This window comes from Trichoderma breve, chromosome 4, assembly GCF_028502605.1.
Source record: "Trichoderma breve strain T069 chromosome 4, whole genome shotgun sequence".
In the NCBI taxonomy this organism is placed as follows: Eukaryota; Fungi; Ascomycota; class Sordariomycetes; order Hypocreales; family Hypocreaceae; genus Trichoderma; species Trichoderma breve.
The window spans coordinates 699,826-714,960 of record NC_079235.1 but is presented as its reverse complement, the minus strand read 5'-3'; the positions used below and the strand labels follow the sequence as shown (position 1 = coordinate 714,960).

Genomic DNA, 15,135 nt, shown 5'->3' with positions numbered 1-15,135 from the left:
TATCATCAACCCTATATCGCCCTTCCAACTATCCATATCTCTCGCTCGAACAACAGCTAGCTATGCCGTAGCGGAAAATAATGATTACGCATTACATTTTAAGGAATAAACGTGCTGCGTCTCGACCCAGCACCACACTGGCACACGCATCTAGTAATTGTAGCCAGTAGGTTGTGGCGCAAAGCCATTAGGTTGGCCATAAGGAGCTGGAGGAGCAGCTCCACCCGGACCGGCGGTGATCATGAGTCGAGCACCGCCCAGGATGGGCGTGTTATCCTCCGTCTTCTCGTGGTCCTTTTCCTTGGACTTGCGTGCCTCGTTGTCAGCCTTGAGCAGTGCAAGCTCCTTTGTCTGCTGAGCCAACATGTTGATCATGTAAGGCATGGTGAAGTCGTTGAGGCCATTGCGCCATGAGAGTTCAAGAACCAGATCGGGTCGAATGAGGTCATTGCAGGCATACAACATGCCTGTGTAGCATTCGCGGTGACCAATGTCAACAAACTAAATATCGGCGTTAGTCATACTCAAGTCAAGCACACATATTTTGGGGAGCAACATACATATCTGAGAAGGTCGTCGACAATATCGTTCTTTGCCGAAATGGCAGCGGTCTCGATGGCATCCTTGTAGAGCTTGTCCTGCTTCGACAGGGCAATGGACTTTTCCCACCGCTTGTTCTTGCGGTAGATGCTAGCGGCAATTTGGCGGAAGAAGATGAGATCGTGCTTCTCCAGACGACCAGCCAGCTCCATGGCATCATAGTTGTCGTAGTTTTGCACAGAGTCACGCAGGGTCTTGTAGTCTTCCTCTTCAATCAGCAGGTCGTTGACTGCTTCGTTGACGATTCGCTTGTTCTGGCTCTGCACGTTCAAGAGGAACGGCTTGATGAGTGGCAGACTGTCATTCTTCTGGAACATCTTGACAACACGGTTCACGTCAACACGGGCAGTGAGAGCAGCCAGGAGATCAGTAAGCAGTGACGGGTGCTGCTCAACGTAGAATCGGATGGCGCGGTAGTAGATCTCCAAGTTGGCAACCTTGACCACAATCTCCTTGAACTGCTGGTGATCCCATGAGTTCTCGGGTCGCTCGATAACGGTAAGAGCAGCGTTATCAAACTCATCGTAGTGGTAGTAACAGAAAACCAATTCAGGCCACAGATTGGCCTCCTCGCACGCTCGGATCATCTTAGGCATGTTGACTCTGGACCAGAAGATCTTGATGTGCTCCATAAGACGCTCGGGGTGGTACTTGGACAGGGCAATACCCAGCTCGGTGAACATGCCCATGTGGGCACGCTCAAGACCCAGGCCCTGCTCGAGGAGGCTGATGAGCTCATCAAAGTATCCGTTGTTCTCGTAGTCCTTGACAAGCTCTTGGAGTTGCTCGGCATCGACAATCAAGTTGAGACCGCAAATCTGGGCAAGTCTGAATTCCTTCTTGGTAACGCAAGCTTCGTGGACCTGCTTCCACACCTTGATGTTGTTGGCCTTGCGAGCGCACTCGACAGCGGCCTGGTAGTCGCTGAGATGCACAAGGGTAGTGGCCAGCTTGGCCCAGTTGGAGATGCTGCTGTAGAAGATCTTGGATGCCTCGTACAGGCCCTCCTCATAAGCCTTGTCACCAGACTCCTCAATGTTGGCGACGTTGGTTCCGCGCAGGAAGTCCTCCAACTCGGAAAGCTGTTCGAGTCTTGCGTAGCAGAAGGCAAGAGCTGTGTCAATGACTGGCTCCCGAAGAGTCTTGCGAGCCATGCGGAGATACTTGACAAGATCCTCGTTCTTTCCAGCATGGGTGGCAATCTCAATCACCTCGGCGTAGTTGGATGGGTCCTCAGCCTTGATGTATGATTCGATACCGTCGGAAACACGAAGACCATCCAATTGAGCCTTTGCAACCTTGCTCCAAACCTCGGGAAGGTCGACATCTTCAGCGTATGCTTGAGCACGGTCAATGCTGACGACATGCTCAACGAGGACATTGACAGCGGCAGACTTGTTATCAGCCTTCTTGTAAATCTCAAAGGCTTCTTCAAAGAGACCGACATCGATACAGGCAGTCGCAATTTCGTCAGCATTGTAGTTGTCCAACTTGTGAACATAGTCCATCACACGGGCCTTGTCAGCCTTCGCAGCAGTGAACATGAGCAAGTTCTGCAAGTTCTGGTTGTCGCTGAACGGAGAAGGCTCAAGAACAATCTTCTCCAAAAGTTCAATAAGCTCCAGAGGCAGGTCATTCTCCAAGAAGCAGGAAACGGCAACAGACACCTTGGCGGGATCGGTGGACTCGGGAACAGCAGTTGCGGTGACCTGGTCGACAACTGATCGCCTGTGGATGTTGTTTTCACTGAGGACAAAGCGCCAGAGCTCGGTATCCTCTCTCTCGAGCAGGTATCGAGCCTGAGCCCTGTACATGGAGTTCTCATTGGTGATGTTGACAAGCTCAAGATCGTTCTGGCCCTTGGAATAGGCAATGTATGCCAGGTTGGGATCGCGCTTCTCGCAGTATTTACCGACGACAAGGGTGTCGTATTGGTCGTTCTCCTTGAGGAACTTCTCGGGGTTGTTGTTGGAGTCAATGTAGATCTTAGCCAGAGCGTTGTAGACAGCCTGCTGTTGGTTACCAGCCTGGAGAGTGGCCTCGAGGAAGGGCAGCAGAAGCTTCAAGCGGTTACGAGACTCAACCTCGGAAACAAGCTGGTCGATGTTGACCTGCTGGGCATCGACAGTGGCGAGAAGGTCCTTAATAATCTTCTCGTCGCAGTCAACGTCGAGCAATCCTCCGATGACGGCAGGAGTTCGGGATGGGTTGACACGCTGGACATAGGCCTCGATGGCCTGGAACTGCTGGTTCTGGTAGAGGAACAGAATCAAGTCATGCACAAAGTTGAAACGGTCGCACACGATGATGAGAGGCAGCTGTTCCGGCAGCTTGGCTTCCTTCAAGAAATTCTTGACCTTCTCAGGGTTGTAGTGAGTGCTGTCACGGCAGATGCGTTCCACCTCGTTAAACTGGCCCATCTTGGTAGCAGCCTCGATGTACTTGAAGTGAACATCAGGGTCCTCGGAGAGGTTGACAATGCTGCCGAGGTAATAGAAGAGACCTTCGGCAGTCTTGTACTTCTCAAAGAGATCAATCAAGCGCACAGCACCGAGGAGCTCCGAGTACTTTGTGGCAATGTTGACAACGGATTGCAAGTTCTGGCGAATGTTGTGCTTCATCATGGCATCGAGACAGTCCAGAGACTGCTCAACAGAGAGCTTGCCAAAGAAGGTGGACAGCCACTCAGGGTTGAAGTTGGCACTGCCAGGAATGTTGACAATGACACGCTTGATGGCCTCGGGATCTTCATACAGCTCCAGAGCCTTCTGGGCCAAGCCAGCCTGTTCGCACAGTTGGGCGATTCGACCCTTGTCAAAGTGTGTGAACATGTCGTTACCGAGGATAGCGTCAGCCACCTGAGGAGCGTGCATCAGGTTCATCTCCAGAAGGCGAGTCTGGAGACGAGCATGCTCAGGCTTGTTCTCCTTGAGAGCATCGAGGAGGAAGGCAGTGGCTTGCTGGACCATACCCTGAGACTGGAAGATATCGCAGACTCGCTCGAGGTCAACCAGAGCGCCGCCCTCGTGGTTGGCGAGAGCAGTGGCAAACTCAGTTCCCTTGTCGGGGTTGGTTCGAATGATGTGCTGGAGAAGCTGAATATAATCGGGTTGGTATCCGGATTGAGCAGCATACGGAAGAATCTTTTCAAACTGGCCAGTCTCGGCAAGGCCAGCAACGGCCTTGTGGTGGACCTTGGCCTGGAGGTAGATGCTCAGGGCCAGGTTGACGTCGTACGGACGCACCATGTCACCGAGCTGCTCGGAGCAGTCGAGCTTGCCCTCCTTGAACCACTTTTCGAGGAGGTGTTTTCGGTTTTGCTGCAGCACAGGCTGGGCCAGCTCGAGTGTTTCATGCATGTTTAGCGCGCCCTTGTCGAGCAGCATTCCGAAATACTGCAATGTAATAGCCATCTGGCCAGGCTGGGTAGGAAGTCGCTTGAATTTCTCGATCGTGTCGGCCGTACGCAAGAATCCGCGGGGTGAGCCGGCAGCAACCTTGGCAGCCTCGAGGTAGTTTCCGCTGTTGAAGAGCTGATCGAACTGCTTCGCGTAAAGGTTATCGGCACCAGGAAGGCCAGCTCTTGAGGCCAGCTTGATGGCAATCTCTGTGTTGGCGGGATTCTCGAGCAAGTAGGGGATGATGGTGGTATCATCGATGGTGACGAAGAGGACCTGACCCTTGCGGTTGATACCCACAAGGCCAGAAGACTCATCGTCAGCGCAGCTGGTGAAGATGGTCTCGCTAGAGATGCGGTTGATGAAGATTGACGAGCCCGTCTCGAGATCGTACAAGTGGATGAAGCCGTACTTGGTGACCATGAAGATGACACCATACTTTTGTGAGACTTGTAAAGCGACTGGGAAGTCGTTTGTGGCCTCGGGGGGGAAGAAGATGTCGACAGCCTTCTTCTGGAAGACTGGGTTCGAATCTGGGTGATCAACCTCGACAATGTGCAGCTTGGCGCCGGTGGCTGTGCGGACAGCAAAGCTGAAGATTTTGGTGTCCTGGGGAGCACCGTCGAGTCTCAAGGTGCCGAAGCCAGCAGCGTGACCTTCAATGGCCTGACTAATGCCACGGTCTTTGGAGTAGAGCTGCATGGCACCAACCACTCGGCCCTGCTGAGAGGAGATTCCCACGACCACCATCCACTTTCCATCGCTGTTAACTCGGTAGTTGATGATTTGGCAACCCTATCACTTTGAGTTAGTTGGGAAGGGGGGAGAGGGAAATACAGGCGGGAAGCTTGACGCACGTTGAGGTTAGCGTTGCGCTCGAAGACCTTGACGGGCGCATCCTGGGCGGCGTCATAGACGTCCCAGTGGTAAACACTGCTGGTTGTGATGAGGCCCAGAGTGGATTCGCTGATCCACTTCCAGAACTGAACATCCTCGTTCATTGTGCAGGACTTGAGCTTCTTCTTCTGTTCAAGGTCGAAGATCTGTAGAGTCCGGGACTGGGCCTTGAGGGCAATAACTTGCTTGTTCCAGTGCATGACAGCACTGTCGGCCTTGATGGGCCGGCGCGTTACGTGGTTGCCATTCTTGAGCTCGACAATGACAACTTCGGGCTGGGCGGCTTCGTTCTTCTTCTCCCGAATGCAAACGAAGGAGTCGGACTCTAGTGTCTGTTTGGGAGCAACGGCACGATCGAGTCAGCATGTTGTTCTGAAGAGAAAACACAACAAAGAATAGAGAAGACAGAGTGACTTGGACTTACGCAAGAGTTGAAGCCGATGGAGGCCGTGTCCACGCCCAGGCTGCTGAGCTGCACCAGCTCCTGGAACTTGATGGGTAGAGGCGCCATTGCGCCAGTGAAGCCAAGAATGAGATAGTATGGGCCGTCGTTGACTCGGTACTCCTAGGGAAGCCGCCTGTCGAAATTGCCGCGGCTCACAGAGTCGGTGTTGAGGCTGGGGAGAGCTAGCTTGAGGCTCGAGGGGCGGATGGAGAGGCCGTCGACAGCTTCCATGCGCCAAGCGGCACAAACGGACTGACTAAAACGGGAAAAAAGGATCGAAGCGAAGAAAAGGAAAAAGAGAAAGCGGCAGCAGGCGAGTCGCGATGATGCCCTGCCGATGCGATGGGGAGGGTTGATTGGCGAAAAGAGGAGAGATTTGGTTGGTTTTGGTGAGGGTAAAGGAGAAGTGGCAGGTCACCTCGCATTAACTGCTAGACTATTAGGTAGGTATGGAGTCTAGTTAGCAGCAACAGCCCACTCACTGCACTGCACTGGTCCAGTGAATTGGTCGTCAACAAAAGACACTTGGAAGCAGCAAGGTGGCAGGACTGGTTACGTGGAGGAGCGAGGACCCGGGCCGGCCAATCGCAGCGCGCGGGTGTACCAAAGATCCGCTCCGGGCACGCTAGGCCGCACGTGAATGTCATTGACAGTGAATCGCAGCCAGGGGGAGCTCTGGATGGGAAGATGCAAGCAATTGAGCTGCGCTGAGAAGAAAACAATGCAAATGGCATTTTGATAGTGTTCAGAGTTTACTCTACTCTGCAATTATTACCTCCATGTGCAGCATCTACGCGTGGTGGGATGGGCAATTGTCGTCAATTTCCTTTGCCTGCCTCACAAGGCTCAGCTCACACGCGGCAGTTTGCATTATTGAGCTCCCCAGTTTTTTTTCCAGCGGCAGCCAAGTCAGCGCAATTTCTCGTCAAACAATCAGCCATTGAACATGAACCCAGGCAGCGACATTCTCAATTGATGTGAAAAGCGACTGCCTGGGAGGATGTCCAGCTGATATTCTCATTCCTTACTGCCTCTTGCCAGCCGGCGGGCCTCTATTACGCATACCCAAGACTACCTACTGTAATTTCATGCCCATTATTATCAAGTGCTGAAGAGTGGCTGCAACCTGGTTTCACTTTGTTTCACCCTTGTTTATCCTGCCTGCTAAAAATACAGACACCCCGGTCCGTCGCCCGGCTTTTACGGATCAAAGCGACATGCCCGTTGCGATTGGGATCATGCACGGCTGCGGATACATACCCATGAGCAACACTCATTGCTGGGTTAAAGCCATGAACCCGTGGGATGCACATGCAGTAATCACTATCACCAGGATGAGGCTACGGAGTACTATCTCATTATATCACTTCGACTTGAGGTAGGTGCAATAAACACTATTACATCATTGACACATGATAAAAGAGCACAACCATAGTCTGTATGTGTATAGCTTTTAATTTTAGTGGTGTTTAGATTAACGCTGGCTTTAAAAGAGGAAGAGGTCGACCGTGAACGCCTGCAACGCCATAGTTTCCACCCAACACAGTTTGCATTTGCATATACGTCACAAATCTCGCCAAACTAGATCTTCATCGTCATAGGAAGATGCGGTTGGCATTGGTCATTAGAAGAAAACCGCAGTTCATCCAAGGTGTTCTCGATCCAGGTGGTGCGTAACCGCAGCTTCGTCTCCTTCAAACGCCTCACACATCGGGCAAACAACAGTGCTTTCATCTAAGCGAGCACCTCCGGCTTCACTAGAAGATGTGCTGGTTGTTGGCGGATCTAAATCCGGCATAAAGTCTGCCAGATTTCTCGGCGGCGGCCCCTCCAAATACTCAAAGTCTTCATCATTTCTGATGTCCGTATATCGGCTGCTGAATCTTGAACTCGACACATTTGAAGGGCTCGGAGCCCACGTTGTCCCCCCATTTGACGGCTCAGAAGACCCGTCATCAAGCCTTTGCACTCTACCTATTTGGCCGTTCCGTAATCTGACTTTAATGCCGCGAGGATGATCTCCCGATGTGAGGACATCTTGAACAACTCCTTGTGTTTCCCGGCCTGTCGGCTGGTCTTCTTTTAGAATGATAAAAACTGCGGCACCAGGCACCACCTGTCTAGACGTTGGTACAGTCCCAGCTGCTTGCTGCGGTGTCCCAGGTGCCCGTCGACCCGAGTTTGAGGATCTCCCTCCCCGGCCCCGGCCTCGGGGCTGGTTTTGTCCAGAGGGTCGAGGCTGACGATTGCGTGGCCTGTTCATTGCCCAAGAAGACTCATATCCAAGGAGTTCATCAGAAGGGGGAGCTAATGGAAAATGCAACGAATTGATTTTTATCCGATTTTTCGTTCGCATTGTCTATTGCCGGCTGATTTCACGCTATTAGTCAGCATCTTTTCAACATTCATTACCGCCAGAGAACAGCGTCCGTTATATGGTCGCCCATTTAGCTAGTGCAATGTTATTCACAATTGACCATCTCTGTAGCAGTATATTAGATGGTGCATACGTAGCCGGATATCCCTTTTCTTACTGACATTGGTATCTAATAACCAGATGAGAGCCCGATTAAGTGCGTCTGCGATACGGAGTACAAGTTAACCACCGAATACACTACGAGTTAGCACAACCAATTCTTACTACCCGGCAATATTCCACTGCCAATTGTGCTTTGCCTTAAACATGTCTTTACAACTTAAAGTGTGCCGATGATGTAATTAATCGGAGGCTCTCCGTCTATGAGCTTCTAGTTTTCCAATTTTACTTTATACGTTGGGTCTCTGCCCCGAGAGCCTACATCATTTAGGATCCTACAATATCCATGTATTAAAGCCACCTCTGGCGTCATGGATACATATCCACAGCAACCCTGATGGTTAACTGCACGTCTCTATCACAATGGACTTATAGTTACTTGTGCCACAATGTATTCTCGCCTAGGTAGCTCCGAATCAATAACCAAATCGAAGAACTATGACGGATTCTTACAGTGAATCTAGAAGCAGCACAGTATGGATCAATTGTGGGGAGAGATGGTGATTGTAGCGGCCCCCCGGAAGAGGAGGGCAACGAATACTGTCAGCATCATCAACATTGAGTATATACGTCATGATGTCGAATAATTGACAATTGAATGATTAAAATCCATTGTAATTGATTGTTTGTGGCGGCTGATTGTGCTTTTGACTGCTGCCGACCGAGAGTCGGAATCACATGGGAGTGACCTCAGAGGTAAATCAGCAAGACCCAATGACGACAGTCACTCGATGTCTCCGAGAAAAGGAAAGAGGGAGAAAGCAAAGAGTGTACAATATTGGAAGTCAAAAGTGGAGGAGATCAAGTATAAATACCTTACTTTCTCCAATGGTTTCCATTTGGTCGTGCTTCCTATCAGCAACTCATTGAATACAGTTTACAACAGCAACCTAAGCGCACACAGACACCATGGCGGACAACACTAACCCCGGAAACTTTGCCAACCGGTATGATATCAAAAACGGTTTCAAAAGTATATCATTGGCTAATTGTTGTTAGCCCCAAGGAGGAAGTGCAATCGATTGCATCCAAGGGTGGACAGGCGAGTCACCAGGGCGGCTTTGCTTCCATGGATCCTGACAAGCAGGTTTGTTAGCACTCGAGACAAAGTGGAAAGACATTGTGACTGACTCAACTCTTGCAGCGCGAAATTGCGTCCAAGGGCGGCCAGACCTCTGGAGGATCTTTTGAGCCCGGAAGCAAGAAAGCTCAAGAGGCGGGCCGCAAGGGTGGTTTGCAGTAAAGCATGAGCGTAGCTCTAGTGTCGATTCACTGGTTGACGGTGAGATTATCTCTTATTGTAGATAAACATACACTAGCAATTTTGCTCTAATACAAACTTCTCGGTCCTACATTCGTTCAAACTCACCTTCACTACTTGTTTCTACATAAGAAATTTGATTCAATGGTAGGGATAAAAGCTGCTTGTGATGTCGTAGGCTCATCGGATACATAAAACGGCGGCGATCTAGGCGCGCGATCCGATCGTACCTTGTTCCACCAACGGCCATTGATGTCGTCCGAAATTACGCAGGCATTTCTTATACATATTGTCAACAATTCTATGAGGGCCTCCTATTACGATTGCCAAACATCATGTGCTTTTCACGAATCTCGACTAGGCATTGGGCAACACCACGTTCATCGTTTTCTTACCACATCTCGTCAACTACCATTTGATCAAATCGTTAATCACTGTCAAGACCTGTATGTTTCCCTCAATTAGATCGCTGCATGTCTTTTGTAACCACTATTTTAGTAAATCTTCATCGTGCCCAAAGCGCAAACGCTACTACTACTCAAGTGTGGTGTTCCGGAAAAGATTTGGACTACCGCATCCAACTTACATATAAACTAACAGCATTTCAGACCTTACTATTCGAAGAACATATGGTTTCCACATTTTTGTCGCTTGTATTCAATAATTGACAACCTGCTTACAAAAAGCAAGCCCAAAGAACTCACAGAAAGGGATCTCTCATTCTTCATCAGGATCTCTTCTTTCTTTCTCGCCTCAGCCAGTGGTCTTTTTAGAGAATCTGTGGGATACATAGATGGCTATATAGTTATATATCAATTTGATGTGCGTGTGAGACCAGCTTGTTGCGAATTGCATGTAGATCTCGAGAGACTATTCCTCTATATGCACGAGCGTATTGATGCCGAAAGTATAGCAAATCTGCACAGCCTGAAATAATGGTATATAGCCTAGAAGGCAAGATATTCCCCATATTTTTAAGCTATTAGCCTCAAATTGACTCTAAGATTAATGTCGTAATTGTGTGGTAGTAATGATATTCTGGCTATTGTAAGCGCTGTATTGCCGCTCTTGGCCAGGTAGTGTGCCTTGAGTATGCCTGTTTGTGAAATAGGAGGATTGTGGGTGACAGTCACGCAACGGCTTGGCATAAACAGTAGCCAATACATCAATAGAGTAGGAAGTTGCTTCATACACCATGAGCGAGGCTTTCGAGATTGAAGCTGTGCGCCGTCAGCTAGAGCGCCGCGAGTTGGACCTGGAGCAACAGGTTGCAAAGCTGGTTCATGAGATTATTGCTATCCTCTCAATGGCTAATTCCATGTTAAGGAGATATTCCAATCCTTTAGAAGTACTTCGGAATAATATGCGCAAACTGTTGCATTCGATGCGGCCACTCGGAGCAAAGCCAGGGTAATCGGCAAATTGAATAAGCTTATGAACCAGAGGACTTTTATGTCATCCAATCAACAACCGTGATTGCGCCTAATTGATACGTTTCGAGCAAGTACAACGTGTCAACTTTTGTACCACGAAAAGCCCTAATTATGCATATAAGATACATTTCTTCCCATGTTTACCCCATGTCGGTCGTAATTTGGCATGGAGAGCTATCCCCATTCTAACTCTTCCCAGGGCTCTTGCAACTTCTCTATGGATGAAGGAATAAACGTAAATCTATAATCGCTTGCTCTGCCAATTCCTAGGCTGCATTGTCATATCACCAACTAACACAAGCCTATCCCTTTTAAATCCCATTAACGACCTGTACATCACGCACGTAAGTCATAGATAGATCAGCTCTCCTATGGGCATAGAGATCTAAATCTCTCAAGTTTCAAGTATATGCTTTTATTTCAATTAGGAAACTCAAAAGTGAGTTAATACATCGGGTATTGTCATGGTAATATACATACTTATATATCTTCGTAACATCGTTTCCAGGCACAATTCAGCCTAATTATAGTCCCTATTCAATCAGATGTCAAACCTTCCCGTTTATACTAGCTCTTAAGAAAGGATTCGGGACAATTCATATTTGCCCGATGAATAGATTAATTTACGGCATACCGCAATAGGCAGTAGGAATTGTTAGAAATGCCACGCCTTCATCAGACAGAAAGGTGTGATTGAATGACTTGTTTGGTAAATATAAGATGGCTTGGATCGGGTTTCTAGTCACAGACGTCTGCTCAATCTCCAACGGTCAAAGCAAGTTCACTACATTACATTCTTTCACGATTGCGATCACATAGTCGCAATGAAGTTCCTTCACATCTTACCTGTCATCTTGCCAGTGGCCGTAGCTCAAACCAGCTGCGAACAGTATGCAGTGTTCTCTGGTGGCAATGGCTATTCAGTCAGCAACAATCTCTGGGGGCAATCTGCTGGCAGTGGCTTCGGCTGCATCACTGTGAACTCACTCAACTCGGCTGCCTCCTGGCATGCAGACTGGCAGTGGTCCGGTGGCCAAAACAACGTCAAGTCCTATCCCAATGTTCAAATCGCCATTCCACAAAAGAGAATTGTCAACAGCATTGGCAGCATGCCCACCACTGCTAGCTGGAGTTACACTGGGAGCAACCTTCGCGCTGATGTAGCTTATGATCTCTTCACTGCATCAAATCCCAACCATGTGACTTATTCAGGAGATTATGAGCTTATGATCTGGTAAGTCTTGAGGACCACCTTTCTCGATATTTGACTAACCACAAATCCATCTTTAGGCTGGCGAGATACGGAGACATTGGCCCTATTGGATCTGCTCAGGGCACGGTGAACATCAATGGCCAGAGCTGGACGCTCTACTACGGCTTCAACGGAGCCATGCAAGTCTATAGCTTTGTGGCCCCTAGTACTGTCACCAACTGGAGTGGAGATGTGAAGAACTTCTTCAACTATCTACGAGACAACAAAGGATACCCGGCATCAAGCCAATATGTCCTCAGTATGTGGCTCTCATCTTTAGTTGACTCAAATATGCTTTGCGATCATACTAACCAGACGCCTCATAGGTTACCAATTTGGTACTGAGCCTTTTACAGGCAGTGGGACGCTGAACGTAAATTCCTGGACTGCATCTATCAACTAATGCAAACGTGTTGCAAAGTGCAGTTAGTATATACTATTTAGTTCAAATAATTGAATGCATCTACTACTTGCTCCTCCTTATGGTACTAGTATGCAGTCAGCCAATCATCTGATACCGTGAGCGACATGCTACGATATCGGTACCCACGAGACGGCTTTCAAACGAGCAAATAACAACCTACTCGGCCGCACTGAACCGAAGCCCGAGTAATTCAACCGGACGGTGGATCTGCAATCTACAGCCCGAGAACGGCATGGCCATGGCTCCAAATTGATCGGCCAAGTGCTGACTCCTCCTCTTCTGTTGCTGGTCCACAAAATGGCTATTCATTCCCCCACGTAGGCTGGCCTATGTTACCTGATATACCCCGGATAACCACAATCGTGCAGCTGTGTCGCCCGCCACCTTTCCTGCTTTGACTCCATGGTTGATGCATGAACGTGTTTCCAAGCATTTTAGTACAATAAACGAGACTCGGGGAAATTGAGGAAAAGACTTTCCGCGGGGGAATTTTGGTCTAGCGCAGTGAGCCACCAGCTTATACGAAGCTTTTAAGCGCGGTGCCTTGTTCAGTGTCTCTAATCTAGAGAGCTACGCTTATGTACCATCAGATTGCGGGGAAGCAGAGAACATGTGAGGGACGACGACGATAGCCCGCATTCTGAGGTTACATGAGTTGGCCGATGTGAAGATCTTACGCATTGATAGGCGAGATTTGTGTTTAGAGCTGATAAAGGTCTCCGATTACGGGTTGGATCTGAACGTGGTCTCTGCGCGCATGCATCCTTCGTGTAAGTCTCTGTGCATATAGTATTGCCTATATATATTGTATCCCCAGCATTGTCGATCCATCGTTCCAAGATCCAACTTCAAAGCTCCATCTTGAGAATTCTTTGCCGTTTTCCGAGACCGGCCTCGCAAAACATGGCCAAAAAGGCAGAGCCTTCGCCATACGGCGGCGATGTCGAAGCCCAAGATACCATCTCCGTTGCTGCTGCTCCCGTCAGCGCCTTCGACAACTATGATACTCAAAAAGCGGAAAACGAGCAACAGCATATCGGCACTCTTGATCGTAGACTTAAAGCTCGTCACGTTCAGTTCCTTGCTCTTTCTGGAGCTATTGGCACAGGCCTCTTTGTTGGTAGCGGACAAGTCCTCTCTTTGGCGGGCCCGCTCTCTGCGTTTATATGCTACATCATCACGGGCTTCAACCTCTACTGTGTGATCAACAGTCTGGGTGAGATGGCAGCCTGGTTACCGATTCCAGGTGCAGTGCCAGTTTTTGCTTCACGATTTGTCGATCCGGCGCTTGGATTCACGCTGGGATGGAATTATTGGTATCAGTTTGCTATTGGTGTGCCCATTGAGGTGTCTGCTTGCGCCATCATTGTCGACTTTTGGCCAAACGATGTGCCCAAGGCTGCGCTCATCACTGTTTTCTTTGCTGCCATGGTCATCATTAACTGCTTGCCGGTACGCATTTACGGAGAAGCCGAGTTTGCGTTTGGCGCCATCAAGTTGACTACCATCGTTGGCTTAATCCTCCTCATGTTTATCATCACTTTGGGCGGGTCTCCATCAGGTGATAGAATCGGCTTCCGATATTGGAATCATCCTGGCCCGATGAATACTTACCTGGAAGATGGCGCGTTAGGGCGCTTCCTTGCTTTCTTCAAGGTCTTTATCTCAGCCACATTTGCCTATGGTGGTAGTGAGATTGTGGTGGTTGCTTCGGGTGAGACTCAGGATCCGCGACGAAACATTAAGCGCTCCGTTCGACGAGTGTTTTGGCGTATCCTCATCTTTTACGTCCTTTCAATCTTCCTCGTTGGCCTTTGTGTCTCATCTGAGGATCCCTCCCTCCTGAATGCTATCAACAGCTCTGCTCCGGGTGCCGGTGCCAGCCCGTTCGTTATTGCGATCAAGAATGCCGGAATCAAAGTCCTTCCGCATATTATCAACGCAGTTGTTCTCTCTTCTGCCTGGTCAGCTGGCAACTCCTTCTTCTATGCTTCCACCAGAGTCCTCTATTCGGCTGCCTTGGACGGCAAAGCCCCTGCAATTCTCAAGTATGAGAAGTTTGGTGTGCCCTATGCCTGTGTGGCCTTGACCACGGCCCTGAGCTGCCTCGTATACTTGAACGTCAACAATCAGTCTGCCGAGGTTTTCTTCTGGATCAGCAACCTAAGTGCTGTCAGCACGCTCATCGTTTGGGCCAGCGTGTCTTTCATGTACCTCCGCTTCTACTACGCGCTCAGATACAACGGCATCGACCGTGATACCCTACCATTCAAGGCTCCATTCCAGCCATTTTTGGGCTACTTTTCCATCGTCTTTTGTCTTGTTATTGCATTCTTCAATGGATTTGACTGCTTCTTCCCTGGCCGATTTAGTGCCAAGTCGTTTATCCCACCATATATCGACATTCCCATCTTCTTGTGCTTGTTTTTCGGTTACAAACTTGTCAAGAAGACAAAGTTTGTTGGATTGGCAGAGATGGATCTCTGGTCAGGAAAAGCCGAGATCGATAGACTGGAATCCACGTGGGTCAAGCCAGTGCCACGTAATTTCCTGGAGAGGATCTGGTTCTGGATTGCCTAAGTCGGGCAATATAGTAGAGGGGTCGTTTACATGTAATTTATTTGCCATCTTAATGAAATATTCATGATATATCTGCCTATGTTCACTGATTCTCGATATTGTGGACGTGGATAGTTTCACGGTATAAGAGCCCGGCTGGCCTTGCCTACAAGGTCCTCTGGAATGTGAAGCGGTAACTGGTAAATAATATCGGCTGCGCCCTCTTACCACCAAGCTACTGTGAAGCTATTATCAACTGTGCATTATTAGCGCAGGTCCAGCCGCTTAAACGGCTATCACTGTGCGCCGCCACTGTTGTCCATTCTAGAA

General features: G+C 49.2%; 5 protein-coding genes across 5 annotated transcripts; 3 read left to right on the top strand and 2 right to left on the bottom strand.

Moving 5' to 3' along the window:
* Positions 1-150: 150 nt before the first annotated feature.
* Positions 151-5,406, bottom strand: T069G_06531 (uncharacterized protein; the record flags this gene model as incomplete). The annotated part of the gene is made up of 4 exons (XM_056173741.1): positions 151-501; positions 561-4,793; positions 4,856-5,227; positions 5,320-5,406. 4 exons carry the CDS (start codon positions 5,404-5,406, stop codon positions 151-153), a joined length of 5,043 nt encoding a protein of 1,680 aa, XP_056027320.1.
* A 1,576-nt stretch (positions 5,407-6,982) lies between these two features.
* Positions 6,983-7,603, bottom strand: T069G_06530 (uncharacterized protein; the record flags this gene model as incomplete). Its single annotated transcript, XM_056173740.1, has 1 exon — positions 6,983-7,603. The coding sequence occupies one exon, from the start codon at positions 7,601-7,603 to the stop codon at positions 6,983-6,985; it is 621 nt and encodes a 206-aa protein (XP_056027319.1).
* Positions 7,604-8,785: 1,182 nt separating this feature from the next.
* T069G_06529 (stress-induced bacterial acidophilic repeat motif domain-containing protein) lies at positions 8,786-9,119 on the top strand (the record flags this gene model as incomplete). The annotated part of the gene is made up of 3 exons (XM_056173739.1): positions 8,786-8,823; positions 8,876-8,963; positions 9,021-9,119. The coding sequence occupies 3 exons, from the start codon at positions 8,786-8,788 to the stop codon at positions 9,117-9,119; spliced, it is 225 nt and encodes a 74-aa protein (XP_056027318.1).
* A 2,275-nt stretch (positions 9,120-11,394) lies between these two features.
* On the top strand, positions 11,395-12,225 carry T069G_06528 (glycosyl hydrolase family 12 domain-containing protein; the record flags this gene model as incomplete). The annotated part of the gene is made up of 3 exons (XM_056173738.1): positions 11,395-11,804; positions 11,861-12,081; positions 12,149-12,225. The coding sequence occupies 3 exons, from the start codon at positions 11,395-11,397 to the stop codon at positions 12,223-12,225; spliced, it is 708 nt and encodes a 235-aa protein (XP_056027317.1).
* A 924-nt stretch (positions 12,226-13,149) lies between these two features.
* Positions 13,150-14,826, top strand: T069G_06527 (amino acid permease domain-containing protein; the record flags this gene model as incomplete). The annotated part of the gene is made up of 1 exon (XM_056173737.1): positions 13,150-14,826. The coding sequence occupies one exon, from the start codon at positions 13,150-13,152 to the stop codon at positions 14,824-14,826; it is 1,677 nt and encodes a 558-aa protein (XP_056027316.1).
* Positions 14,827-15,135: the final 309 nt, after the last annotated feature.